The 27352-nt window shown below is 52.6% G+C and overlaps 1 protein-coding gene across 6 annotated transcripts; it reads left to right on the forward strand.

Annotated features, from left to right (window-relative positions):
* Nucleotides 1–3352: 3352 nt before the first annotated feature.
* Nucleotides 3353–25764, forward strand: Znf385a (zinc finger protein 385A). Of its 6 annotated transcripts, none has more exons than XM_021726231.3 (8): nt 3353–3474; nt 10154–10287; nt 19447–19557; nt 21112–21274; nt 23241–23483; nt 23838–24007; nt 24223–24318; nt 24451–25764. In XM_021726231.3, the coding sequence occupies exons 1-8, from the start codon at nt 3465–3467 to the stop codon at nt 24679–24681; spliced, it is 1158 nt and encodes a 385-aa protein (XP_021581906.1). In that variant the 5' UTR covers nt 3353–3464; the 3' UTR covers nt 24682–25764. The 6 variants fall into 6 exon arrangements, with proteins under 6 accessions (XP_021581906.1, XP_013213978.1, XP_077909505.1 ...); XM_013358524.4 differs by lacking the exon at nt 3353–3474 and adding an exon at nt 8968–9081; XM_078053379.1 differs by lacking the exon at nt 3353–3474 and adding an exon at nt 9119–9344.
* The last annotated feature ends 1588 nt before the right edge of the window (nt 25765–27352 follow it).

A 27352-nucleotide genomic window follows, 5' to 3' on the forward strand; every position in this document is an offset into this window, starting at 1 on the left:
AGAGCAAAGTCAAACCCAGCCTTGTCAGACTGTGACTACTCGAATTCTTACCCAATATATTATAGGATTGGGGTCTTCAAGAGAAATCGGGCACAGTGGGGGAGCCTCTCAGGCTCCTCTTTTCTCATCAAACCGCTTCTGATGTGCTGTGGAGGAGGGAGAGGACTGGGGTTGTGGGAGGCAGATGTCCACGTCTTAGTAGACCATAGTTTTGCCAGCAGAGGGCAGCAAAACCACAGATTTAAGGGAATTTGGGGAAGAGAGGGGAATGAGATCCACCTCTCTCTTCCCCCATCACCAGGGCTGTTCTTGTTAACTCAGGCTCTTGCCTAGCAGGGCCTGCATCACCTCAAAATCCTTCTGGGACACCATGCCTGGATCACACTCCAGCCTGTGTCATTTTAGAATTCCATACCTCAGGAATGTCTTCCCAGAGCCCATAAATGAAGAGACGCTGATGGGGAGGAAGAGATAAGATTAGACAAAGAATCACCCAGCATTTTAAAGGATGTCAGCCATAGCACAAGGCACCAGAAATTCTTGAGGAAGGAAATCCCATACTGCATCATCAAGAGGAGTTCCCCTTCTTGGGAGGATGGAGGTGGGGGATCACAGCAGCCAAATGCTAGGGGCCAGATCTGAAATTTCTTCCACTGTTATGAAGAGGGAAATGGGCTGTGAGCGTTGGGCTGGGGTCTGGGTTTTCAGTGCGTGGTACCTGTGCTCTTGAGAGAGTGGAGAGATCTGTCCCATGGATGCACAATTCAAGGAAAGAATTCCTTGGGCTCAAAAATGAAACAGATGTAATCCAGAACCAGCTTCTCTATCCCCAGGCTGAAACACTCTGGGCTGTTTCCGCTCCCAAATCATGTAGCCCTGCAGAGCAAGTGCCTCCCACCTTGAGACTTGAACCATCCATAGGAACACGAAGGTGGGGGGCTAGAAGGCCCGAGCCCTATCCTTGTCTGTGCTGGTGGAGATGGAAAAGAGGAGGGAAGGAAGTGAACAGAGCAGCTGGGGGCGTGTGGAGGGGGAGGGGGCTCAGAAGAGGCAGCTGGCAGGCGGGAAGATGATCTGGGGGTCTCAAGTTTCTTGACATCAATTAGAGCAGCCGGCCTGGGCTCATTAGTAGCCTGGGGTGCAGGGCTCATCAATAATGAATTCACCCCACACTCCCCACCCCCAGCTGCCTGCAAGGTCACCCCGCCCTCCAGCCAGCTGCCTCCCCATAGTAAGATAAGCAAACCCTCTTCTCAGAGTCCCTGAAAAGATGAACAAGGACTAAGGGCAAAGGGGGCTCTATCACAGGTCATCCATGCCTAGCGCTGGCCCTTTTTAGTCTTAGAGTCCACCCAAGAGAGACAACACAGGAAGAGGAGAGTAAGGGTCTAAGAAAAGAGGGTTTATGACACTGGGGTAGAACCCTATGGTGGCAGTTCAGACCCAGAGCAAGAGGACACACCTGTAATGCCAGCAATTCAACTGAGAAGACTGAAGCAAAAAGATCTCAAGTTCAAGGTTAGCCTGGTCAATTTAGTAGAATCCTGTCTTAAAAAGTAAAAGGGCTGGGGATACAGCTCATGGTAGAGCAACCCTGGGTTCAATTTCCTGGTAACACACACACACATACCATAAGAGGACCTCCTCTGAGAGACATAGAGACTTCATATCCTCCCCCAAGGCCAATCGTGGACAGCCAGGTCACAGTCCCAAGATCTTTGAACCTCTTGGTCAAAACAATACCAAGGCTTTGGCACCCCCAGCATTCTGTTGCCCTTGAGCTAGAGCACCTTGACAGATGCAAAAACAGATCTTTTCTTCAAACCAAGTTAATGTGGCAAAAGATTGCTGGTGCTCAGAATTAGGAACCCAAACTTCTTGCATCTTATTTGGTTATCCAACTCTAACTTGCCTCCAGAACCCAGGAATGCCAGTCCTCCTTCCCCCTCCTAAACAGTTATGAGATCCTAATCCCACCACCCCTTCCACTGACCTCTTTCTCCCTGTTTCCACCCTCCCTAAATCCCACATGTTCCTGTTCCCAAGTACACCCCCTTTCCCTCTGGCTGGGGTTGGCCTGAAGCTGGCTGCTTGGCATTCTGGGAAATCTGCCTGGCACCCTCCCTCTCCAGGCAGGTATGGACAGGTCCAGGCTGTAGCAGCTGCATCCTCCCCAGACACCTCAGCAGACTCCCAGACTCCAGCCTTGTGCTGGGGTCCCAGACACCTCAGCAGACTCCCAGGCTTCAGCCTTGTGCTGGGGTCCCAGGGTTCCCCGGCCCCTTGTTGGCCTTAGAATACAAACAAGTGTCCTGTGTGCCCCCTTCCAACTGACACTCTCCCCAACTCAATATCTGTCCTTCTTTCCATTCTCCCCTCACCTCACCGTGCTCTTCATAGAAGCTCTCCCTGAATCGTACACCCTCTTCCTCCCCAAGCCAATCCAGGTCATCTCTACAAAGTTGCATCTCAGTTCTGGATTTTCTGTCATCTTCCAGTTATGCTAATGATATCAGCTACAACCTTCTATTTCTACATCCTCAAGAGAATTTCTACATCCTCAAGAGAATTGATTGCAGTCTCTTCCCCCAAAATTTCTTTAAAAGACCCATGCATTACGATCCCCAGGCAGGGATCAACTCAAATCCATCTTCAACCCCCAAATTCACCCAGCCCCCAGGCATTCTGCTCCTAAATTAGAAAAACAAATTGGTGGATTGCAGTGGCCCTCGCCTGGCCTGTAATCGCAGCGACGGGGGAGGCTAAGGTAGGAGTTCGCAAGTTCCAGGCCAGCCTCAGCATCTTAGCGAGGCCCTAAGCAACTTAGGGAGACCATATCTCAAAATAAAAAAAATAAAATAAAAAAGGCTGGGGAAGTAACTTAGTGGTAGAGCGCCCCTGGGTTCAAGCCCTAGTTTTTTTAAAAAAAAAAAAAGAAAAAAAAAGAAAAGAAAGAAAGAAAAGGAAAAGAAAGAAAAGAAAAACAAACTAAGACCCAAACATTCCCGAAGCACCTCCCTCCAACCCCCTCCCAGCTCATCATGTGGCCCCCAATCCGGGGCTCCATCCCTCCCCAGAGCACTCCAGCAGCCTGCCCGACAACAGCCCAGAACTAGACTTCCCGCCCTCAGACCCAGGCCTCTCAGTTTTCAGCCTCCTCCGTCACCTCACGGTCTTCGGGGCGTCTCGTTCCCCCAACCCCGGCTGCAGTGACACGGTGAAGCCCAGAGACCAGGGGCAGCTAGTAGAAGGTCGGGAGGAAGCGGGAGGGGCCAGGACGCCCCCTCGCGGAGCCCGGGGTGCCGGGTCCCCCCTCCTCCCGTCTTCACCTGCTGCGGGCCCCGCCCCCGCTCCGCCTCGGCCGGCCTCTGCTCCTCCCCCGACTCCTCCCCCCGTACCCCCAGCCCGGCCAGAACGGCCCCCGGGACAGAGCGACGCGGAACCCCGGGCGCCTGGGTCCCAGCATGATCCTCGGTGAGTGGGCTCTGCGACTCCAGTCTCCAGGCTCCTGGGTCCCTCTCAGTGGGTCACCCCCCTCCACCTCCCGGCACCGCGGTGACTGCGGCCGCCAGTCAGCGACCGGCTCCCCCTCCCCCTTCATCTGGCTCCACATCTGGGGTCCCTTCCTCCCCTCGCTAAGCTGCCGCTTCTCCCGGTGGTCTAGGGAGCAGCAAGGGGGGAGGCAGAACGGAGTGAGACCCCCGCCCCATAATGAGAGCATTGCGTATTCATGAGGCTCATGAATATTATATGACAGTCTACGAGAGGCTGGGGGAGGGGGCTGGTCCTGGCCTGGTGGAGTTGGGGGAAAGGTTCGGACCCGTCCCCTTCAGCGCTTCCCCCCACCCTTTGCTTTGACACTCCGACATCCTTCTGGGCCCAGGATAAGAGGGAAAGGAGGAAGTGGGGGGCGGGGGGAGAAGATGGTGGGTGTAGCTTCGAGGTGAGTGTGGTGGGAGGTGGGAACCTGAGGGCTGAAGATAAGGGGGCTGGGGAAAAGAGGGGGTGGGAAACTGTCCATCCCAGGGCTCCTGCGGCTTAGATCCTGTCTCCGCAGCCATCCTGCCCCAACACGCCGGGACCTGCCCCTCTCTCTCCCTGCTCTGGCTGCCTGGGCCCTTCCTTCCCGTCTTCCTTCTTCCCCTCCACCCCTGCCTTGGGCCGGGGGCACCAGGAGAGGGAGGGGTGATGGGGAAAGTAAGACTGGGGGAGGGGAACTCCCGCTGGGCTCTGACAGCCCGTCAGCCACAGCCACCCCATCCTCATGACCTACATTGGGAAGGGAGCCCCAGGGATGGGGGAGGAGAGGGCCTAGCTGTGCTCTGGACTCCGCATCAGCTCCAGCTCCAGGCCCCTGCCCTGGGCCCTGCCGCCACAGTAGTGCACAGACCTACTCTGACCTCTGCCCTCCACCCTGGCTAGGCCGGTTCCTGTGCCCTGTTTGTAGTGGCAGCCCCCCACCAAGCCCAGACACCTGTGGTCTCCCTCCCTGAACTGAGGACACCTGGATCTATGCTGATGCCCAGAGGGCTTGACTGGCTCCTACTCTCATCCTTCTCCTGAGACCCTCTGCTATTTTTCTGCTTGTCTTTTCTTCTTTCAATTGATCTCTCCTTACTCTATTGACTTCACTAGCAGAGGCCCATCCACCTTCCTTCTCTCCTCCTCCTGTGTGGCCTGTCTCACCACTTCATGTCTCACTCCCCTCCACCTGGCACTCCATCCTATCTATCAAGTGAATGAGAGAAGCAAGGCATGAATGACTTCTTCCCTGCCTCTTCCCCAAGAGTATTCTAGTAGGGGAAGATATTCCACAGCCCTCTTTGAATACCACCCCCATCCTCTAGGGGGACACCCCCAACACACTTTATACTCAGACCCCCTTTGCACAGGCTGCACGGTCCTCCACCCTGTGCCATCTCTGCACTCTGCCTTCAAGCTGTAATTAACTCCTTCCTTGTGCCAAGGCTACCAAGGGGTGGGAAGTGTGCCAGGACCCTCAAACCTCAGTCTTTTTTAAAATTTTTATTTTATTTTTATTTATTTATTTATTGGTGCAGAGGATAGATCCAGAGCCTTATGTATGCATATATAAACACAAGCTCTACCACTGGGCTACACCCCAGCCCCTGCCTTAGCCCTCTCTGAGGAAGGAGGTGGGTGGGGGAAGCTGCCAGGCTCAGGTCCCGGTCTCAGGACCCATACTAAGGTATTCAGCTCTAAATGCCTCATTTAGAATGAACCACTGAGTCCATGTGCTAGGTGGCCCTGGAGGGGCCCTAAGATGTCCCCGCCCAGCCTGCTCAAGATCTAGAGTTGGAGTCCCAGGTTTAAGGTGGTTCTGGGCTCAGCTTCCTAGTTCCAAGCCTTTCTGCATCATCCTTTCCAATGGAGTCCCTGGTGCAGTGAATGGCGGGACTTAAAGAGAAGGCCTCTTCCAGTCAGATTTCCCAGAGGTCTGCTTCCCCGCTCTTCCCTTCCCAATCTCCTCCTCCCTTTAAGCCCTGCTCCCGCCCACACCCACCCTGGGGTTATTAGGGATGATGTTTTGAGTAGTTGTTCATAATCATCCCCTTGTCTCTTTCATCTTTGACTTCAAAGCCTTTCCAGCTCTCAACCTGCCTCCTGCCAGGATGGGGCAGAAGGGGACAGATACATTGGACTTGGTCAAGAAGATAAGACCCAGGAGCTCAAGGATTTCCACCCACTCCCCACCCTGATTTAGGCATTTCTGGGGAAGGAAGAGAGGCCAAAAGGCCTAAAAGGAAACAGAGATGGAGAGATGATATCTCAATTCCTCCCTTTGGCCACAGAATCTAATTCCCATTCTAATCCAGCGCTGACCCTGTGATTTTTGCCACCTTGAGCCCTAACCACTTGCAACCTTAACCCCAGTGCCTCTCTCTGAACTTAGTCTCAGCTGGCCTACCCTTCAGACCAGCAGCACTACTCCCAGCCCTGCCCAGCACCTCTCCTAGCTCCTGTGCCTACTCAGGCTTTGCCACACCCTGAGCCAGCTCACAGCAGGCGCTCCCATTCTTTCCACCAGGGCCTGAGGCCGGAGCTCCACCTGAAAGCCAAGGAGCTAGGCCTCCTAACTTGGCCAGAACTTCTGGGGAAGAGAAGGAGGAAGAGACCAGGCCTGAGTGGGATGGAGGAGCCAGATGCAGCTTGGTGGTGGGTTAGTGTTGGCAGGGAATCCAGAGCAAGATCAAAGTGCCCACAGCTAAGCAGGGTATGGAAATGGGCAGATGTCCACTATCTGAGGGGCTGTGAGCTGGGCCCTCTAAAATGCACTGGGAACTGTCTTTAATAAAGCATGTAGCAATTCCCTATGGAGCTGGGTGGGGTTCCGTCTGCAGGAGGTAATTACTCTAATGAGCTGCTCTCTGGAGGAGCCTGCCCCAGCCAGGCCCCAGCTCCTCCCTGCCCTGCCTAACATGGGTGCTTCACTTGTACACACTCCAGTTTACTCTTCTTCTCTCCTCCAAACCTGCCTGAAGCCCTCGCCTAGCCCAATGACAAAAGCCCAAATTTTTTTTTAAATATTTATTTCTTTTTAGTTATTGGCGGACACAACATCTTTGTTTGTAGGTGGTGCTGAGGATCGAACCTGGGCCGCATGCATGCCAGGCGAGCGCACTACCGCTTGAGTCACATCCCCAGCCCAAAAGCCCAAATTTTTTACCTCAGTTCCTGATCACCTGGCCCTTCCTATAGTCTTGTCTTTTTCCCTTTCCTTCCCCCAGAAAAAGTGTAGTGCTTAAAAGCCAGGAGTGTTCAAATCCCCTAATAGCTGTGTGACCTTGGTCAGATAACTCCCTCTCTGAGCCAGCTGTCATCATCTGTAAGATGAGAATTCATTTATTCAGCAAACATTTATTGAGCTCTCATTGTGACACGCCAGCACTTGACATGGATTTGTTCAATCCTCTCATCAGCTCTGTGAGGCAGGTACTGTTCTCGTTTCACAGATGAGAAATAAGACTGAGAGAACCAGAGAAACCAGCTAGCCACCCAGCTAGTGCACAGGGATCACGCACTGGAAGACCATGTATGTAAAGTGCCCGGCATATAGTAAGCCCTCAAAAAGTGGCACCTATTGTTATTCTCAGAAAATGGGGAGGAGGGAGCCAGGTGTGGTGAGGCACACCTATAATCTCAGTGACTTGGGAGGCTGAGGCAGTAGGATTGCAGGTTCAAAGCCTGCCTCAGCAACTTTAGCAAGGCCCTAAGCAATTTAGCAAGACCCTGTCTCAAAATATTTTTGAAAAACAGGCTGGGGATGTGGCCCAGTGCTAAAGCACCTCTGGGTTCAATGCCTAGTACAAGAAAAAGGAGGGGGAGGGAAGAGCCTGAGGCTTGAGCTACATGAAACCAAGAAGTCTGTTTCTGCCCACCGAACCCATAAGCTGCCATCTGCCCCTCTCCACACCTCAGATTTCAGAGTGGAGCAGAGGACACAGGAATCTGGAAAGGAGAAAATGAATCTCCAGTTGCCCACTCTAGTCCTTCCCTTACTCCACTCTTATTTCACCCCTCTCTCACATTCCCCCCACCCTAAGGTTCACACCAGTGGAAAAGATGAGCTACTGGCCACAGGGAACTGAGTGGCTGTACCTGTTTTGTTTTGTTTTGTTTTATCCCCCTCTGGAGTTGAAATGAGGACTCCAACCCCAGGAAATGCATGGAACTTGCTCTCCCCATCCTATCCTTCAACCAGATGGAAGCCTGTGCTCACATCTCTGCTTCAGAGTTAAATTAGAGCCCTTTGGGAGTGATGTAGCAGAGAAAGAACTTGCTATAGAGCGCGACAGATCTCAATTTGAATCTCAGCCCTGGTACTTACAGGCTGTGTGACATCAGCCAAGTTTTTTAACTACTCTCAGTCCTGGTTTCCTCACATGTCAAGTGGAAAAACATATTATCAGCTCCTTCATAGAATCCTTGCCACCTCAAAGCCCCGGTCACCTCCGAGATTAAAGTGATAATACTCAGAATTCATTGCCTGGCACATAGTGGCTCCTCGGATTTTTTTTTTTCCCTGCGGCTTTTTCTGGAACTCAGCTCTATCCTCTAAGACGGGTGTGAGGAGTGGGAGGTTAGAGGGTGGAGAGCCACTCTGTAGTCCCTGGTGCTCCAGCAGGTCAAGTGCCAGCCCCAAACCAGCTGCTGGGGTGGGGGCGGGATGCTGGGGACTCTGGGAGCACTCAGGTTTCTGTCACCATTCCTGAGGCTCGTTAAGGCTGCCCTGGCCTTGGGTGTCAGGCAGAGAGGCGGGTGGGGCCTATGGGGAGAGGCCATGAGGGGACAGATCGGGAAGGGGAGATGGCCAAGCTGTTAGTCTCTCTGTTCACTCTCTTCTCTTTATCTTTCTCCCACTCTCCGTCCTCTGCCTTTTGGTCCTCCCACCCTAACCTCCAGCTCTGCGCCCGCTTCTCAGCAGTGTCTGTTCTCTATCGCATCTCACTCTCTTCCATCTCCATGGTTCTCGACCCTCTTCTCTCGCAGTGTCTCTGTCCTCTTCCTCAGTTACTTATTCCTGCTCTGCCATGCTACCATTTTCTCTCACTTGCTGGTTGTCTTTGCCCACCCCATCCCAACCCTGAAGGTGTCAGAGGAGGAAATGGACACAAGACATACAGACCCCCAGCAGTTTAAGGGCCAAAGCCAAGCATCCTAGTCTCTCCTCCAGGCCCTAGAATTTGTGAGCCCAAACTCCCAGCAGCCTTGAGCCTTCCCTGCCTGAGGCACCCTGGTCACCCAGTCCTGGCACTGGGTAGAAGAGAGAGACCCCCTCCAGACCTTTCTGGACCAGCTCCCTGCCCCCAGCTGTGCCTGAGCCCTCCCCACCCCCTCTCTCTCGCCTCAGATTCCCCTAATCCCTGCTCCCCCGCCCTCCCCTCTGCCCCACTTTTCCAGGACTCTGATTGGCTGATTCTACTGACTGGGCTGGGGGAGGGGGATGGCAAGGGAGGGGGCAGAGGGCAGAACCAAGGGAAGGGGACATTGTCAGGCCCAGGCCCCTGGGGGGCCAGGGCCAGGCCACTGCCTGGGGGCAGCGGGCACCAGAAACTGAAGGTATGAAAGAGGGAAGTCTCTATGGAGGGAATGGGAGAGGATCCTGGGGATCCCCTGCCCTAGGAAGGTCAAGGGAGGACGGGGCAAAGCAAGCAGGGCTTTGTTCCTGGGAACCCCTGTTGCTGGCAGGGGGTGGCTGGAGTAGTGGAGGGCAGCCAGAGCTCCGCAGCTGGGGGGACTGTGGGGTCGCAGAAGGCAGCTGGGCCAGAGGAAACTCAGAGGGTCCTGGGTGCCCCTGCGCTCAGGGCTCCCTTTGGAAGCTGGTAGAGTTCCTCCTCTGACTTAGTGGGGAGAAGAAGGTTTCAGGGGAGGGCAGTTGGAGAGCAGGCCTGCACTTTCATTTCCCCTTGGGGTCAGAGGCCGGGTGGTGGCTGTTCCTGCAGAGCTGGAGCGGAGCACTCCTGGTGAGACAAAGGGTCTGGGAGGACTGAGGAGGGTTGGAGAGGGGCCTCAGAGGGTGGCTCAGGCCATCCACTTCCCAGAGCATTTGCCACCCACTGGCTACCTGCCCCCAGAGAGGTCAGCAGTTAATTAAGGGTCATGATTGGAACAAAATCATAACTCCAGGGAACCTGAAAGATTCTGCAGCCCCTCCCCCAGATCTTGGCTTCATGGTCCCCTTGGGCAGTGAGTGGCATGAATCACCCAGTTCACTCCGTCCTTCCTGGGATGATAACAAACCTTTGAATATCCAGGGAGAAGGCAATGAATGCCAGGGAAGAAAGGAGAGGCCAGGGACTTGGGGCTCAGAGTCCCTGTGGGTCCAGCAGGCAGCCTGCAAAGAAGGACTAGGCTTTCCTGGGTCTGTAAAGTACCCACAGGTCTTTGGGGGAGGGAGGATAGAGAAGGGGGAAGCGAAAACCACCCAGAAGGGAAGGCCCACAGTGGAGGACCTGCTCCAGTGCTCCGGAGCCAGCAGGGGAAGTGTGTCTACACTGCTCACATGTGTGCACGCACTGGGGGTCACACTTCTGAGTGGGGGGGATCAGCTAGGGAGTGGGACTGCCAGGCTTGGGCGGGGTTCCCAAGCTTCAATCTTCCTACCCTACAGAATGTTTTCTCTGCCCTCCAGGCAGCCTGAGCCGGGCAGGGCCCCTCCCTCTGCTGCGGCAGCCCCCCATCATGCAGCCTCCACTGGACCTCAAACAGATACTGCCCTTCCCTCTGGAGCCGGCTCCCACCCTGGGCCTCTTCAACTACAGCACTGTGAGTAGCAGCCGCCACCTTCCCCACCCTCCTTCCCCAGCCCTGCCCTCTGCTTCTCCTGTGTTTAATTCTTTCTCTCTTCTTATAACTTAATCTTCCTCACTTCTAGTCAATTACAAGTATTGTCAGCTCTCTGGTACAGTATTAACCACAATAATAATAGTTAATATTTACTGAGATCTTGCTATCGACCAACACATGGAGTGTTTTGTTTGAATGATCTTAGTCCTCCGTGTTTGGCAGACCATCCAGAGAAGTAATGAGACCCAAGTTGGGGTAGTGACAGTGAGGAGGTGGCAGGGTGTACATGCTGGATCCAGAAGGAGGGGATAAACAGGAAGACAAGCATGCCTGCTTAAGTTCTAGTTCTCTAGAGCCCCTAGCTGGGTAGATAGTATCAGTAGGAAGGGCTTGGACGGTTGGTGAAGTTGTCTGCTTACTACAACATGAAATAGGGAGCCACTGTCCATTCTTGAGCAGGAGAATGACTTGCTAAGAGCAGTCTTGGAGGAAAGTGACTGGGCCAGTCGGAAGTGGAGCTGGAAGGGAGCAAAGACTGGAGGAGGGTGGCCCGTCAGGAGGGTGCCCCAGCAATGTGGGCCTGGAGGGAAGTCAGTCTGGGCCAGTGGCAGCAGCAGGGTGAGGAAGAGGAAGGGGGAAGGGTGAGGTGTTTCCAAGAACATACTGACAGGCCTGGTGACCAACTGGTATTCAGGGGTGGGGGAGAAGAGAAAGGATGAGTCAAGGATGACTCCAAGGTCCAGGCCTATGTGACTGGGAGGAAGAAGTTACAGGACACAGGCAGGGTTGGAGGAGGAAGCTGTCTGGGTGGAGAGTGCTGAACTCTTTGGGACATGCTGAGAGAGATCCCAGAGAACACTGAACCAAAAAGGTCCAAGATTTGGTTGTGGTACTGCGTGCCTATAATCTCAGCAACTCCGGAGGCTGAGGCAGGAGGATTGCAAGTGTGAACTGCAGCCTCTGCAATAGTCAACTGCCGCAGTCAACTAGAACTTGAGGCCTGGAGAGAGGGATGAAGCTAAAGGTTGGGGGGAATCAGGCTTACTCAACCCACATCATTCACCCTGAAAGCACACTTGACCACAAACACATATTGGATGGAGGATGCAGGATTTCTATATCTAACTCCTTTTCATCTTCACAACCACCCCACAAGGTAGACATTAATATTCCTGTTTCACAAATGGGACAACAAAAATTGAGGTTCTGCAGAATTTAGTAATTTTTTTTTCCTGTATTGGAGATTGAACCCAGGGCGCTTAGCCACTGAGCCAAATCCCCAGCCCGTTTTTTTGTTTTTGTTTTTTTTGAGTCTAGGTCTTGCTAAGTTTCTGAGGCTGGCTTTGAACTTGGGATCCTCCTGCCTCAGCTTCCCAAATTGCTGGGATTACAGGCATATATCACATCCAGCCAGGGTTCAGTAATTTATATAAGTTGACACAATATGTGTCCAAGATATAGTTTGAATCCATAACATCTAACTCCAAATAGAATTATCATTATTCCATAGCCACTCTCCAAAGACTCCAAAAAAACCCAACCCAACATTCACATTGCATTTTAATGTCTACAAGTGCTTTTCATATCTTTTTTTTAGTATAATTTATTTATTTATTTTTTATTAGTTGCTCATGACAATACAACAATCTTGACATATCATACATTTGATTGCTTTTCATATCTTTTTTTTTAAAGAGAGAGTGAGAGAAGAGAGAGAGAGAGAGAGAGAGAGAGAGAGAGAGAGAGAGAGAATTTTTAATATTCATTTTTTAGTTCTCGGCGGACACAACATCTTTGTTGGTATGTGGTGCTGAGGATCGAACCCGGGCCGCACGCATGCCAGGCGAGTGCGCTACCGCTTGAGCCACATCCCCAGCCCTGCTTTTCATATCTTAACCTTTAACCTTTATAGCACCCTTTTGGGCAGCTGTTGTTATTATTCTTATTTTACATGAAAAAATTGAGCATTGACTATAAGCAGTTCTATGTACAATGCAGACAGGAGAGGTAAATATGAGACAGTCCTCTCTTAAAGGACCTTATATTCAGAAGAAAAAAGATATGTACACAGTAGAACAGAGAGAAGATTATGAATATTGTGACAGAAACACTAACAAAAATTCAATTTAACCAAAGAAAAAAATTTTTGAGCATATATCATGTGCTGGGCACTGTGCCTGGGGTCAGGGATGCAGGACTCAGTCCTCCCCCTTAGGGACCTCACAGTTTAGTAGGAATAATAACAAGTTAACAGTTACCCTGTGGTGTTGAGGAGCTGTGTCAGAGGCTTTTAGCTTGCATGGGAGTCCAAGGCAGTGTCAAACAAGACTTGCTGGATATGGAAGTACCTAAGGGACCAACCAAAGTTAAGCAGGAAGAGGCTTAACCTAGAAGGAGTGGGTAATATGACTTAGGTTTGTTTTGTTTTGTTGTGTTTTGGTACCAGTGATTGAAAACAGGTACACTCAACCCCTGAGCTACATCCCCAGCCCTATTTGAATTTTATTTAGAGACAGGGTCTCACTGAATTGCTTAGTGCCTCCCTTTTCCTAAGGCTGGCTTTGAACTCTCGATCCTCCTTCTTCAGCCTCCCAAGCCACTGGGATTAAAGGCATGTGCCACTGTGCCCAGCCCATAATTTAGGTTTTGAAGAATTAGTAGTAGGATTTAAAAAGTGGCCTTAGACAATGTTCCAGATTGAAGCAAATCACATGAACAAGGACTGGAAAAGAACCCTTAAGAAAATACCATTTGTTGCGTATAACTGGATCAGAAGGTGTGGGGGATACTTCCCCCTATCTGAATACCTGATGTTCATTTACCCTCATGTCTCAGCAGCCCATTATTGTCTCCATTTTTAAAAGTTATTTGCTTTTTTATGTTGTTTTGAGACCAGGATCTCACTGATCTGCCCAGAATGGGTTTGAATTCAAGATCCTTCTGCCTCAGACTCCCACGTAGTTGGGATTTTAGGAGTGTCATATCCCTATTTTATTGGTAAGAAAATATGGACTCAGAGAGGTTAAGTGACTTGTCTAAGGTTGCAAAGCTATCTAATTCTGGGCCTGGGGTTGTGCCTCAGAGATAGAGTGCTTGCCTAGCATGCATGAGGCATTGGGTTCAATCCTCACCATCCTATAAAAATAAAATAAGGGACTGTGTCCATCCACAACTACAAAATAAATGTTAAAAAAAAAAGAGTTCTCTGTTTAAAAATAAATAAATATAAATAAATAAATAAATAGCCCAGGTTTCTGAGTTCCACAGGGTTCCTCTCTCTACTGCTTCTAGTGGAGCTGTTTAAAACCACGGACGCCTGGTGTGGGGCTGCACACCTGTCATCCCAGCAACTCTGGAGACTGAGGCAGGTTCAAGGCCAGCCTGAGCAACTTAATGAGACTTTCAGCAACTTACTGAGACCCTGTCTCAAAATTAAGAAATAAAAAGGGCTGGGGACCCCAGGTTCAATCCCTAGTACCAAAAACAAAAAAAGAAAAAGAAAAAAAGAAAAAGTCACGGGATCTGGAAGTGTAGCTCAGCAAGGGAGTGTAGCTCAATGGACACCACTTGCCTAGGATGCATGAGGCCCTGGATTCAATTCCCATCACCACTATTTATTAATAAATAAATAGGTAAATAGATAGATAGGTAGGTAGAGAATTAAGGGCATGAGCAAAAATACGCTTGAGAGTGCAGCAGGGTGTTGAACATCATCATCTTTGGCACATGACTATCAGGATGTGAATTGATGTTCCACTGTACTGGCTGTGTGCCCTTAGACCAGACATTTAACCATCTTGAAACTCAATTTTATCATCTATAGAATGGGATAGTAATAGTACTAATTCACAAAGTTATAACAATTGTATTATATAATCATAATGCCTAGCACAAAGTAAGTGCTCAATCAGTATCAGCTGCTATGATTATTATGTTATTGCTATTATTTGATTTAAGGGAAGAGCAGAAAGAGAAAGGAAAGATAGTCAGGGACTCAGCCTTGAAGAATAAGCAGAATTAGGCAATGGGAACCTGAGGAGGCTCAGTAAAGGAAACAGAGGAGCCACTGGAGGGGGCGGGAGAGGAAATATGTTCCTGTAGAGTTGGAAAAGCCAAGGGAGAGAGTGTCGGGCTGCATCAATAGTGTCAAATTCTGCAGGGGAATGAGGACTGCAGAAAAGCTGCAGACAGGCCTTTGGAAGTACTGTGCAGCAGTTAAGTACATGGCTTTGGAGTCAAGCTGCCCAGGTTTAAATTCAAATCCCAGTTCAGCCACTTACTAGCTTATGACCTTGGGCAAATTATTTAACCTCTCTAAACCTCAGTTCCTTCGTCTATAAAATGAAGATAATAATAGTACTTACTTCAGATAGTGGTTGTGATGATTAAATTAGATAATCCATGCAAAGAGTTCAGTTCAGAGCAGCCACATTCCAAGGGCTCAATCAACATTAGGTGCTGCTGGAGGTTATATTATTGCTCATGGCACCTCTGGCGGTCTGTGGACTGGTACCTCCAGCTCTCTTTCCTACTGGATAGTTTCTACCCATCAGACCCCTCCCTGCATTGCTGTTTCCCCTTTCTCCTCCCACTTACTCCACTGCTTCCCTCTGCCCTTGGACGTCCCTCACTGTCTCCCAAAGGCAACCCCTCACTGGATCCAGATCCCTGGTTCCGTCATGTCTTTGCCTTAGGGGATGTGTGAGGGGATGAGACCCAGAGATGAGATAGTAGAATCCCAAGCCCTGTCCAGAGAACCAGGTGTCCAGGGGAGTGGGCTGCTTTACCTTCCTGCCGCTCACGCCCCAGTACTGTCCCCACTCGACCGCCAGAGGGCAGTAAGTGCACGAAGCGTGGTTTAAGCTTAGAGAACCTGGTGCGCTGGCCGGAGTCGGGTGAGGGGAGGGGTGAGAAGAGGTTAGGGATGTGTTCCCCAATCTGAGGTCGCTTCTGTCCAGAGGCAGCCCCCGCCCAGCTCCATCATTGGAAGGAATCTCTGAGAGCAGTGCCTGACACCTGGTACCTGGGCTGGATTTCCCACCCCTGCGGGGGAAGAGGCTTGTAAAAGGTGCAGCACAGGGACTGTGTGCAGAGGGAACTGGGAATGGGTCGTCTGCGGACTCGAAAGAAATGCTGTCAGCAAAGGAGCGAGGATCAGGGCGGAAGGGGTGAAAGAAAGGACAAATGTCCGAGCTAGACAGAGTCGACCATAGGATTGGTGGGAACATTGGACCCAAAAAGGAACACCAGTGGAGGCCCCTTAGGTCATCTGTTCCTTGCCTACGCCGCTGGGCCAAGTGGCCCCTAGCCCGGAGAGGGTCTTTCCGGGAAGCAGCGGCGGCACTTGGACATCCCCTCTAGTCTTTTCGGTCTAGCCCCCTCCACTCCTCTCCAGTTCCCTGTCCCCGCCCCCGCCCTCGGCCCCGCCTCTGGGGCGGGCTCCAGAGCCGGCCGGCGCCGCCTCCCAGACTCCCGACCCGCCCGGCCTCACAGCCCCGAGCCGCCCGGGCAACCAGCGCCGCGTCCCCGGCCTGCCCGGCCGGCCAGGCTCGGCCCCCCGCCCGGGTCCGCCACCCGGGCCATGGAGCCGCGGCCCCCAGGGTCCCGCAGGGTAAGCCACCCGGCCCCTCCTCTCTCTCGGGCTCCGCGCTGCCGCAGCGCCCCCCCACCCCATCCCCGCCCGCCCCTGCGGGGCTGGCCACCTCTCCCTGCGCCCGGTCCTCCGGTTGTCCGGCCCATCCCCCACACCGGCGCGGCCTTAACCAGCCTCAGGATCCCGGCTGGTGCCCCCAGACTATGCCACCATACCGGATACCCTAACCTCTGGTCCCCAGGTCCTGGAGTCCCTCAGATCGTCAGACTTCCCCGCAGGTCCTACACCTACCCTCAAATTACCTCACTTTTCAGCTCCCTCTTCACCAGCCCTGGCCCAGCGCCCCTTCCCCACCAGCTTCCACCTGCTCTTTTTATCTTCCCCATGTCAATCCTTCCTGTTCCTCAGGTTTTCCCACCCTTGAGATTCCACTCCCTTTCCCTTGTGGTTTGTCACCTCATTTTGAGGGGTGGGGAAGTGGGGTGGTCAAACAAGGGACAGAAGGTTCCAACACATAAAGGGGAATGGAAGGAAATATAATCAGAGCTTCCCCATCATGATCTGGTTTCCTCCCTTCTATCCCCATTGCCCTTCCTGATTCATTTTGCCCCAGCTTCAGAAAGCTGTTCCCCTTCACATCTGCTGTTGGAGGGCACATGGGCGGGGACTGTTTGGTGGACTTGTCCAGACAGTGTGTAGGCCAACATCCCATAGAAGAGGGTGTGGAGTGAGATGGGCTCTGGGAGATGCTGGCCTCCACTTCTCCCCAGGGATCCTTCATCTAGGTCACCAGGGCCTCCTGACCTTGGCCCAGAGCAGTACTTCAGTGGCTCACATTCCACCTGCACCAGGATTGGGCCCACGAGTCCTCACCTTCAACTTGGTGTCTCCTTTGTTCATGGAAGAAAAGATGGGAAAGGCCTGCCTGACTCCAGTGCTACCCTCCATGCCCCCAGTTGGTGTTTCTGGACTTTAACCTGTAGAAAAGTCTGTGCAAGAGTCACTTTCTCACCCTGGAAGAGGGACCCAGGTGGGGCCAGGATTCTTAGGGGTGGAGGTTTGGATGATCAGTCCACATCTCATCCTCAGGGTCCTGGGTCCTTATCCCCACATGGGAACAGGCTGGGGCAATAGGGTGGGGCAGAGACAGAACCAGGAGACTCTGCCCTCCCCTCTGCATCCCATTCCTCTCTCCCTACTGTTTTCATTCTACTTAGGTTTCCTGGCCCAGATTGGGTTTCTGTCTGGGATGAATTCCCATTCCCCACCCAGCATGCGAGGAAGCCCAGGGTTTAGGAGAATCCTGGGGCAGAGTTGTGGGGGGGTCTCTGGATAGGAATGACTTAGACCTGGAGATTGGGAGCTGAGAGCAGCAGTCTGTCTCCCCTTTGTGATTAAAGCCTGTCTCCAACTTGGTCTGTCTTTCTTTCTGCCAAACACATCATATATTTACACAGATAAACACACAGCTGAAGATTACACAACCTGACCATTCGTGGTGTCAGCAAAGCCCCCAACACAGAACTGTTGATACATAAAAGATGTACACACAGTACATGACACTCATTCACACTCCACCCATGAACAGATTGATCACAGCCTGCCTCGCACGTGCACGCACACACACGCGCGCACACACACACACACATCCATTCCTCCCCTGTTTGACTTTTCCTTGAACATAACTGGGGCTTCCAGAAAGCTGATGGGAGATGATGAAAAGACAGCATTGAGAGGGGCTGCTTCCAGCCCAGGGTCAGTCAAGAGGTTGATGCTTGTCAGACACTTATCTGAATCCAGTCTTGATGCTTGCATCCACCATTGCCAAAACGAGGCAGAGTAGGTGAGGCTGCCGCCCATTTCACAAGGGATGCTGAAAGCCCCTTTCCTGATATTAACCCTAACCAGCCGGTGAGACTCCTGCAGGGTAGTCAAGGAAGTCCAGATATCTGGGCTTCCAGACTTGCCCCTGCTTCATGATCCCTCTCTCACAGTGTCTCATTGGGAACCCTAAAACCTGGGCACCAGCAGAGATTCAACCAAGGAACTAAGGATCCCCAATTCCCCAGCAATTGTGTCTTTCTTACTTCCACCTGGAAGATAAGGTTTCACCCCTCATTTGGTCTGTTCTTATGAGAGGTCTTAGCCATCACCCAATCCTCCACAGACTCAACTGCATTCCAGTCAGTCTCCCTGGCCGCCTGTGGGCCAAGGGGAGGAGGGCTGTTCAGGAAGACAGTTTTCATGCCTCTAGGCCCTGGCTTTATCCCCTGATAGTAAAAGGCCTCAGAGGAACTCTCATCCTCTTCCCTCCTCATGTGAACTCTTGGCAGGAGACTGCAAAGACATCTGCTGACCCAGGGTGGAGGCAGAGATGGCCCTAATCCTGCCCAGCCCACAGCCCTGTCTCAGAAGCCCTGTGATCAGGGAGAGAAGGTTCAGAAGATCACTGGGCTGCCTTAGGCTTGTCCAGCTGTCCAGTCCCCCTCTTATTCCCCATTATTTGCTAGAGCCACCTATTCCCTTCTGATTTATTTGTTTGTTTATTTTTTGTACCAAGGATTGAACCCCCAGGGGTGCTTAACCACTGAGACCACCCCCCGATCCTTTTTTAAAAATATATATTTTATTTTGAGATAGGGTCTTGCTAAGTTGCTGAGGCTGGCTTTGAACTTGCAATTTCTCCTGCCTCAGCCTCCCAAGCCACTGGGATACAGGAGTATGCCATCATGCCTGGTTCTTCTGATTCTTTTACTTTCTCTAGAAGGTGCTGCCTTTAAAAGGTCCAGAGAGCCAGGCACAGTGGCACACACCTGTAATTGTGGCAGGTCCAGAGGCTGAGGCATGAGGATCATGAGTTCAAAGCCAGCCTCAGCAACTTAGCAAGGCCCTAAGCAATGCAGCAAGACCCTGATTTTAAATTTAAAAAAAAAAATAGATAAAAGGTAAAAGGGCTGGGGGTGTGACTCAGTGACTAAATACCCCTAGGTTCAATCCCGATACCAAAAAATTTTTTTAAAGTCCAGAGAAAAAGTGTTAAGGGCAAACTGGGTCCCAGAAATGGGAAGAGAGGAATACCTGTCTCCTGGAACCAGAGGCTGGGCTTGACAGAAAGTCTTACACCAGAAGGGGACCAAAATGGTTCAAAAGCTTCAGTGGAAGGCCCAAAGGTCTAGAGTTCCTTGGGCCCTCATGTCAGCAGGCCTCTGGCAGATTCTCTAGCTGTAGGAGACAGGTCAAGATGACAGAGTTGGACCTTCATGGCATGATGAACCAAGGCAAGAATCCAGGATCAAGTTCCAGCTCAGATATTAACTCATGATGTGACCTTGGGCAAACCACTTCTACTTTTTTGTGAAATAGACGCATTGGTCCAATGCCTGGATCAGGTCCCTTCCAGTGCTATGAAGATTGGGCTAGAAGAATCAGGGAACTGAGCTTAGAGTCTGAAAAAGCTCTGGGACCTTGGTTTAACCCAGCCGCTGCCAGTTGGGGGAGGATGGACTTATGCTAGGTTCCTGGCTCACCCTAGCCTGCCTCCACAGATGGACCCTGTGCAGAAGGCTGTGCTCTCCCACACTTTTGGGGGACCCTTGCTCAAGACCAAGCGGCCCGTCATTTCCTGTAATGTCTGTCAAATCCGCTTCAATTCTCAGGTAAGAAGCCCAGCTGCTTGTCCCACCCATGGTGGGGGAGGGGGCAGCCAGGGGACCTTGAGGGAAGGTAGAGACTGGGAACTCTGCGTGAGGGGCAAAGATTAAGGGGATATTAGGGGAAGAACAGGGAGTGGGGACACTGTGGGAGAGGTGAGAGCTACTAGGAGGCACTTCAGGGGAATAAGAGGTCACTTTGTATTTTGATATGAAATAGACCCATCCTCTGAGGCTGACCCCTTCCTCCCTCCCTCAGGGACTGAGGTATTAGAACACAAGTATCTGGATGGGAGTGTGGCCTTTGGCCCTCTAGTTCTCGGGTGCAGGGCTGAGTTAGGTCATTGGTTCCCCTGCAGAGCCTGTGTCCTCTTTGGCCTCTGCTAGGCTCCTCCCTGGGCCCACTCACTTCCCTCTAATCCCTTGGTTTCCTCTTCTCTCCACCCCATTTCTACCCTTTTCCCTCCAAATCACACATCAAGTCTGGCCCCTACATGCCTCCCATGGGACTTTCCCCATGGAGAAAAGCCACCCCAAACCCAAGTGTCCAGCCATCCAGATCTCCTCCCTCTGAGACTCACTGGGACTCCTTTTTGGGTCTAGAGGGAACTTCATGGTGTACATGTGCTGAGAGCTTTTGGAGAAAAACAGCAGGGCCTCATTCTGCTGAGTAGAGAAATAAAAGCATGTTCTATTTCTCTACCCAGTACACAAACATACACATGCACAAACCCCATGCCATGGGCCTTGCACACCACTGCCCTTCCCCTGGGCTGCCAGTGTTCCTTCCTGCCTATCTACACCTTTTATTTCTACCCCTGTCTAAGTGACCTTGGGCCTCCAGGATTGTACATTCTTAGCAGGGGTACAAATGGGAGCGGAGAGTAGGGGCAGGAGGTGGGTAGGTGGAGCCAAGATCAACCCAGCATTAGGTCTCTATTTAGCTTGGTCCCCAGGCATCCTTTCTACCAACCCTTTCTCTGCTCACTGGTGAAGGGAACAAGATTGGAGGGGTGGGGAGCCAATAGCAAATAGCTCTTCCCTCTCTTTGCCCTCCCTTTCCCTCCCCCATCCAGTGGCTCTGTTTTGACAGCTGTCTCTACTGCTGTCTTCTGTCTCCAGAGCTGGGCTTAAGGCCAGGGTCCTCTAGGGTGTCCGTAGAGGAGTCATGGAAAATGAGACCTAGGGGGAGTCATCAGGATAGAACCCAGGCATCAGAGCTCCTGCGACACCCAGTCTGAGGGTAAAACAATCAAGGGCAGAATCCTGGGGGCACAGGATGCAGGACATAGGCCTAGGGTCTAAAGGATGCCAACTGACTACATTTTAGGTCCCTTCCAGTGTAGAATTCTCCCACAGATTCCTAGAGACTCACACTTTAGGTGTTTGCCCAAGGTTCATGAACCAGCAGACTGATCAGCATGGGGCTGTACATCTCAGCATGCAGGGAGATTCATTGCAGCACGCTGAGGCCACCTTAGGAGCAGAGGAGCCCTGTGGGGAGATCAGACGATGAAAAGTGGTGATCTCAGATTCCATTTTTTTCTTCCATCCCTAAAGAGTCAGGCTGAGGCACACTACAAGGGTAACCGCCACGCCCGAAGAGTCAAAGGCATCGAGGCTGCCAAGACCCGAGGCAGAGAGCCTGGCATCCGGGAACCTGGAGACCCAGCTCCACCAGGAAGCACCCCCCCAAATGGGGAAGGCATAGCCCCCCGCCCAGGTGTGTCTGAATCCCCCACATCCTTCAACTAATCTGTCTTCTCTGTTCTCTCCCCATTTCCAGAACTTTCCTCTGCTTCTCTCTCCCTCTCTCCCTCCCTCCCCACCCCCACTCCCACTCAAGGTGGGTCCTGGAGCCAAGCATAGTGATGTAAAATTTCCATCCTGTCACCCCCACCCCCTGCCCCAGCTCCTCTCAACAGAGTCCCCACTGTCTGTCCTCTCTGCTCAGTGACTCAGAGAGGGGCTAGGGTGAGGCCACCTGGCAAACCTCCCCAAGAAAAAGGGAACCATCCAATCCAGAGAGAGGTCCCTTCGTGCTGGGCGAGGGAATTGGGATGGCTGAGTGCCTGCCCTGCTGGGACTCTCCTCAGAGAAGACTAAACCCGAGAAACCAAGGAACTCCCTAGATGATCTCTAGTAGACCTTTGAACTTTTCTGGGCCAGTTTTCTTTTCTGGCGAATAAGAGTGAGACTTTTAAGATCTTTGATGTCATTTCTAGGTTTACAAAAACCAGCTCCGAAGTTCTTTTTCCCTCATGGCCAGTGGCCATCCTCAACCACACTTCAAAAGACTGGGAAGAGGGAATATAGAGACAGGAAGATATGAGCCACCCCATCCTAAGATTACCACATCCAGTGACAATCATGGCCAGCTCCAGAGAGATGTAACATCCCCCTTGTCCCTATTTCCTCCTATCCTGGCCTGCCCTTCCTGCCTCACTCTAAGAAGAATGAGAAACAAGCCTGTGCACCACCCACGCCCCCACTCTCACCACACACACACTGGGAACCACCCTCGGGCGTCCACAGATAGAAGGGCGGGCCTGAGTCCTAACTGTGCTCTGCCTGCTTCCTAGCCTGATCATGTTGGTTCAGTTTAACATCTCTGTAAAATGCGGGACGTTGGTGGTAGTAGTGGTGGTAGGAGATAACATTTCTTTTCTTTTTGTGTGTGGTACTGGGAATGGAGCCCTTTTTTGCTTTTTATTTTAAGATAGGTTCTTGCTAAGTTCCTGTGTGCCTCACTAAGTTGCAGAGGCTGGCCTTGAACTTTTAAACCTTCTGAGTTGCTGGGATTACAGGCCGGCACCACCATATCTGACTAGTTAACATTTCTTGCACAGCACTGTTCTAGGTACCTGACACATATTACTTCATTTAGTCGTATACTTTCTGAGGATACAGAGCAAGATAACTATGCCTGTCCTGCTTTCATAAACCATGAAGTCCTATCCAGACTGGGAGTGGATGTGCTGTCTGGATTGGGATGAAGGTGGAGGATGTCAGAAATGAGTAAGAGAAATAAGCGGAAGAATCATAGGATGGACAAACAAATGGACATCTGCAGGGTTCAGGAGTTCCCTTCCCAACAGCTCCCTACCCCCACTGCAGTCCTCCTCTTGACCCGGAAACTGGATCGTCTGTTGGAGCGAGAATGGGAGCGCTAGAGTTTCCCCTGTACAGAGGCCAGAACACAGTGCTGAGGCCTGGGGCCTGTGCATCTTTAATTGAGCCATGAATTATAGAGCAGCCTGCATCCCTGTTTCTTCCCTCTCTGGTTCTGCTCTTTCTGTTTCCCTTTGCCATGCCTGCATCCTTCTCTCCTGGCCCTCCCTCATCCTGGTTCTGCCCCTTCCAACAGCTAGCAGGCCACTGGGGGATGAATCCTTATTCTATGCCTCACCCTCTGGCTGGGCAGAATTCCAGCTTTACCCTCAAGGTAGGCTGGTGGGGCCAGACCCCCCTAGCCATTCCTAGCTCATGGAGAACAAGCCAGGCACTGGAGTCTCACACCCAGCCTGTGGCAACTGAACCACATCTGGCTCCGACCCATGCATGACAACATGCATGTTGTCACAGGGTGGGGACTCCTGGGCCCTTGCCCTCCAGGAAATGGGGTTAGGTATCCACATGAAGAATGTTCTCCAGGAACTATCTGGGTGACCCATGTTTTATCCCAACAGTTTCCACGGAAAATGGACTGGGTCCAGCCCCAGGATCCCCAGAGAAACAGCCTGGCTCCCCATCCCCCCCAAGTGTTCCAGAAACTGGCCGGGGTGTAATCAAAGGTGAAGGGGGGGCTTCAGCCTCAGCTCCCCTGCCTGGGGGCAGCAAGGAAGAGGAGGAGAAAGCCAAACGGCTGCTCTACTGTGCTCTGTGCAAGGTGGCTGTGAACTCCCTGTCCCAGCTTGAGGCACATAACAAAGGTATGGACTGTCCCCAATCACATTCTCCAGTCCTTTGCCCCTCCTGCCTCCTAGATCCTGAGTCCCTGGCTTCCAACATCCCTGGAGCCTCCGAGACCTAGGAGGCTGTCTCCTTCCCCAGCCATCTCCCTCTGTCCTTAGCCCCCTGTTGCCTCAGCTCCCCCTCCACCTTACTTTTTTCACATTGATTCTCCTCTGTCCCACCTTGAGTTTAGGAAGAACCCAAGGGGCTCAGAAAAACCCCACACTTGTATATCCTTCCCAATATTGTCACTGGGAATGTGGGTATTTAAGGTCTAGTAGGCCTGGAAATTGTTCCTCTACCCCTTACCTCCTGCCCTCTGCGGGATCCAGGTACTAAGCACAAGACAATTCTGGAGGCCCGAAGTGGGCTGGGGCCCATCAAAGCTTACCCTAGGCTGGGGCCTCCCACCCCCGGGGAACCAGAGGCTCCTGCCCAAGACCGAACCTTCCACTGTGAGATCTGCAATGTCAAGGTCAATTCGGAGGTCCAACTGAAACAGGTGAGTCTGAGGCCCTCCCCAGGAATTCTGGGAAGCTCCACCCGCTGAGGGGTCAGGAGAACCAAGAGCTTGCATGAGGCCCCTTCTTCGGGCTCCTACCCCTGTGCTAAAAAAGGGAATGGGCCCAGAAATTGGGCTGTCAGCGAGGTGGCCCTGCCCCGTGGCGGTTGCTTTCTTCTGGGGGCTCGCAACCCACCACCCAATCGCTTCCTCAGCACATCTCCAGCCGGCGGCACCGAGACGGCGTGGCCGGGAAGCCCAACCCACTACTGAGCCGTCACAAGAAACCGAGGGGCGCCGGGGAGCTGGCGGTGAGGCCAGGGCGCTGGGGAACTCGACCGAGGAGGGATCCCGGCGGGTTGGAAAGAGGGACGCGGGCGGGGCCCCAGGAGAGGTGGGGTTTACGGACCGCCGCCTGACCTCCCTGCACTCTCTGGCTTCAGGGCACGCTGACTTTCTCCAAGGAGCTGCCCAAATCCCTAGCCGGAGGCCTGCTCCCGAGCCCCCTGGCGGTGGCTGCGGTGATGGCAGCGGCAGCAGGCTCCCCGCTGTCTCTGCGTCCAGCTCCGGCTGCACCTCTTCTGCAGGGACCGCCGATCACCCACCCCCTGCTCCACCCGGCCCCGGGACCCATCCGAACTGCGCACGGACCCATCCTCTTCTCCCCCTACTGACCTCAACCCCTGTCCCCTCCCATTCAACCCCCCACCTCCAGCCGGGACCGAGGCCTCCGGGCTCCCAGCCCGCCCCTCCCGGCGCTCCCTGAATGATCTCTCCTTCCCCCCCACCCCGAGGTACGGGGTTCCAGGAAAGGGGAGGGTAGTGGGGGAGGGGGGCTTCAGAAGGGGGGGAACACCCCAGATCTCAGGGAACCCCGCCCCCTGCCCTTCCCTCTCCCCTAGAAAAGGGGGGGCCGTCTCACCCCGAGCCCCCTTGGAGACACCCCCCCTCCCAAAAGCCATGTCCATCCAGCCCTTCCCCCCCAAACCTAGCACAAAACGGGGTTCACAAGCCATGGTCGGGGCCCGAGGGGCAGAAATGGATTTCTTGGCAATAAGCGGACTCTGGGACTCCGGCCCCCTACCCCAAACTGAAGCGCTTCCGTGAACATGCCCGTCCTCCGCAGGGGGAGGGGGGCAAGCGGGATCCTGGGTCCCTCATAAGCACTTTGGTTTTACCGCCGGCAACCTCACTGTGCCCGCCCCGCACCATGCCCCAGCCCCAGGGCTAGCCGGGCCCAACGCAAGGGGCAGCACTTGGTGGCATCTCTGGCACTTGGGTGGGACCAAGGAGATGCCTCCATAGACCCTTCCCTAGCCTTCTTCCTCCCCAGTTCGGGTTCCATTCTTTTCACCAGCACCCATCGCCCAAGGGGTACCGAGGGGGGCAAGGGGTGTCCAGTCCAAGCCCACCCCCGCCTCGCCTTCCGCAAAACTGTGAGCAAAAAGCAATAGAAGCCTCGCCCCCGCCCCCTCCCCCTCCGCAGGATTTGCCGAGTCTGTAGCCTCCCCCATCCCAGCTCCAAGACCTCACGGCTGTCCCCTCCACTGCACAACTCGGGCGGGGGCGTGACACCCCCACCCCTCTGTGGTTTCTGTATTGTCAGCCCTTCCAGCCTCCAACCCGGGAGGGAGATGGCCACAACAGGCCTTCCCTCCCCATCAACTCCTTCTGCTTGACAATGTAGCAACCCTGGCCCCCCACCCTGGCCCTCCTCTTTTCCCTGTCCCTGACAATAAAGTCTGGATTCGTTCTGCCCTCCGCCCCCAAGACTCAGCCTCTCTTTGCCCAATGACTTGAGAGCACTTTGATCGGGAGATGTATATGTAGGGTGAAGGAAACCGACACGCCGAAAGGGGGCCAGGAAAAGGAGGGGGATAGGAAAACGGAGTTGGGAGGAGGCAAGGTAGGAGACTTGTGCAAAGCTCGCGCAGTCTAGCTTTGCATCCCACCCCGCTGGTGTAAACTTGGTCCAGAGGAATCTTTAGTCCAGGTTTGGGATTGCAGCTCGGCTGTTTAGAATTTGCCACAAGTCCACTAGGCGGCGCCAGCGACAGGGAAAAGGAATGTTCCCTAGGCTAAGCGGCTCCTTTGATATGCTTTGCGATTCCAGGGAAATGGATTTAGACCTAGTCTCAAACAAAGGAAAGAATCTAGGCTTTTGTGAATCTGGTGGGAAACCCATGCCAGCAAGACAGGGCACGGAAAGAAGTGGGGAAGGGGCCTAGAGATCTGAGCTCTAGCCTTTGCTTGGCTCCATCCAGTGACCTCAGGCCAGTCTTAGCCTCTCTGGACCTCAGTTTCCCCGTCTGCAAAGCGAGCCCTCTCGAATCTTTTAAAGGTTCATTGAGAGCTCATGTATGTCAAGAGTATAACTCACCCCTGCTATGCGATCTGAAAGGGAGAATTTGGTCACCTCTCACAGTGGGGGAAAGGGTCTGCTCCTTAACCTCAGAATTCAGTTCCAGCACTTAGTCCCAAGAACAGAAGCTAACCCTGTGGGCCTCTCTTGTAGCCCTACTGGGTGGCAGAAAAGTCAAACAAAAAGGCGCAGAACAAAACCCAGCATCTTGGAGGGGCCCTCCTGACTTTGGTCATCTCTTCTCACTTCCCCTCCTCTACCCACTTCCTAGTCTTGCAAAGACAGGAGGAGGGAAGGTGGGATGATGACTGTTAAAGAGGAAGAAGAGGGGAATAGGGGCCCTGGGTTTGTGAAATTGGGGGTGGGAGTTCACTGTGGGTTCAGAAATGGAAGCTGAGGGGCTGGGGATGTGGCTCAAGCGGTAGCGCGCTAGCCTGGCATGTGTTCGGCCCAGGTTCGATCCTCAGCACCACATACCAACAAAGATGTTGTGTCCGCCGAGAACTAAAAAAAATAAATATTAAGAATTCTCTCTCTCCTCTCTCACTCTCTCTTAAAAAATATTAAAAAAAAAAACAGAAATAGAAACTGACAAGAAGTTTTTTTTTGTTTTTGTTTCTGTTTTGGTCGGGGGAGGGTTGTTTTTCAACTTAATCTTGTTCAAAAAAAAAAAGACAGAGAGTAGAAATCCAGAAGGATGAAAGTCCCAGAGAGGATCTAGAAGAAACGGGTTGGAGAAACTGGGATACTGGCACCCCTATAGGCACCTCAAACCTGCTGGTTTAAAACTGAATTAATCATTAAGACTATATATTTTTTTTTAAGAGAGAGGAGAGAGAGAGAGAGAGAGAGAGAGAGAGAGAGAGAGAATTTTGATATTTATTTTTTAGTTTTTGGCAGACACATCTTTGTTTGTATGTGGTGCTGAGGATCGAACCTGGGTCGCATGCATGCCAGGCAAGTGCGCTACTGCTTGAGCCACA

Source organism: Ictidomys tridecemlineatus, chromosome 6, assembly GCF_052094955.1.
Source record: "Ictidomys tridecemlineatus isolate mIctTri1 chromosome 6, mIctTri1.hap1, whole genome shotgun sequence".
Lineage (NCBI taxonomy): Eukaryota > Metazoa > Chordata > Mammalia > Rodentia > Sciuridae > Ictidomys > Ictidomys tridecemlineatus.

What these genes read in the sequence shown, in the direction of transcription:
- Znf385a (XM_021726231.3), top strand. An exon ending in GCCTCTTCAACTACAGCACT is followed by an intron (nt 10,288 to 19,446) that starts GTGAGTAGCAGC and finishes CTGCCTCCACAG; the next exon opens with ATGGACCCTGTGCAGAAGGC. An exon ending in GGGGCGCCGGGGAGCTGGCG is followed by an intron (nt 24,319 to 24,450) that starts GTGAGGCCAGGG and finishes CTCTGGCTTCAG; the next exon opens with GGCACGCTGACTTTCTCCAA.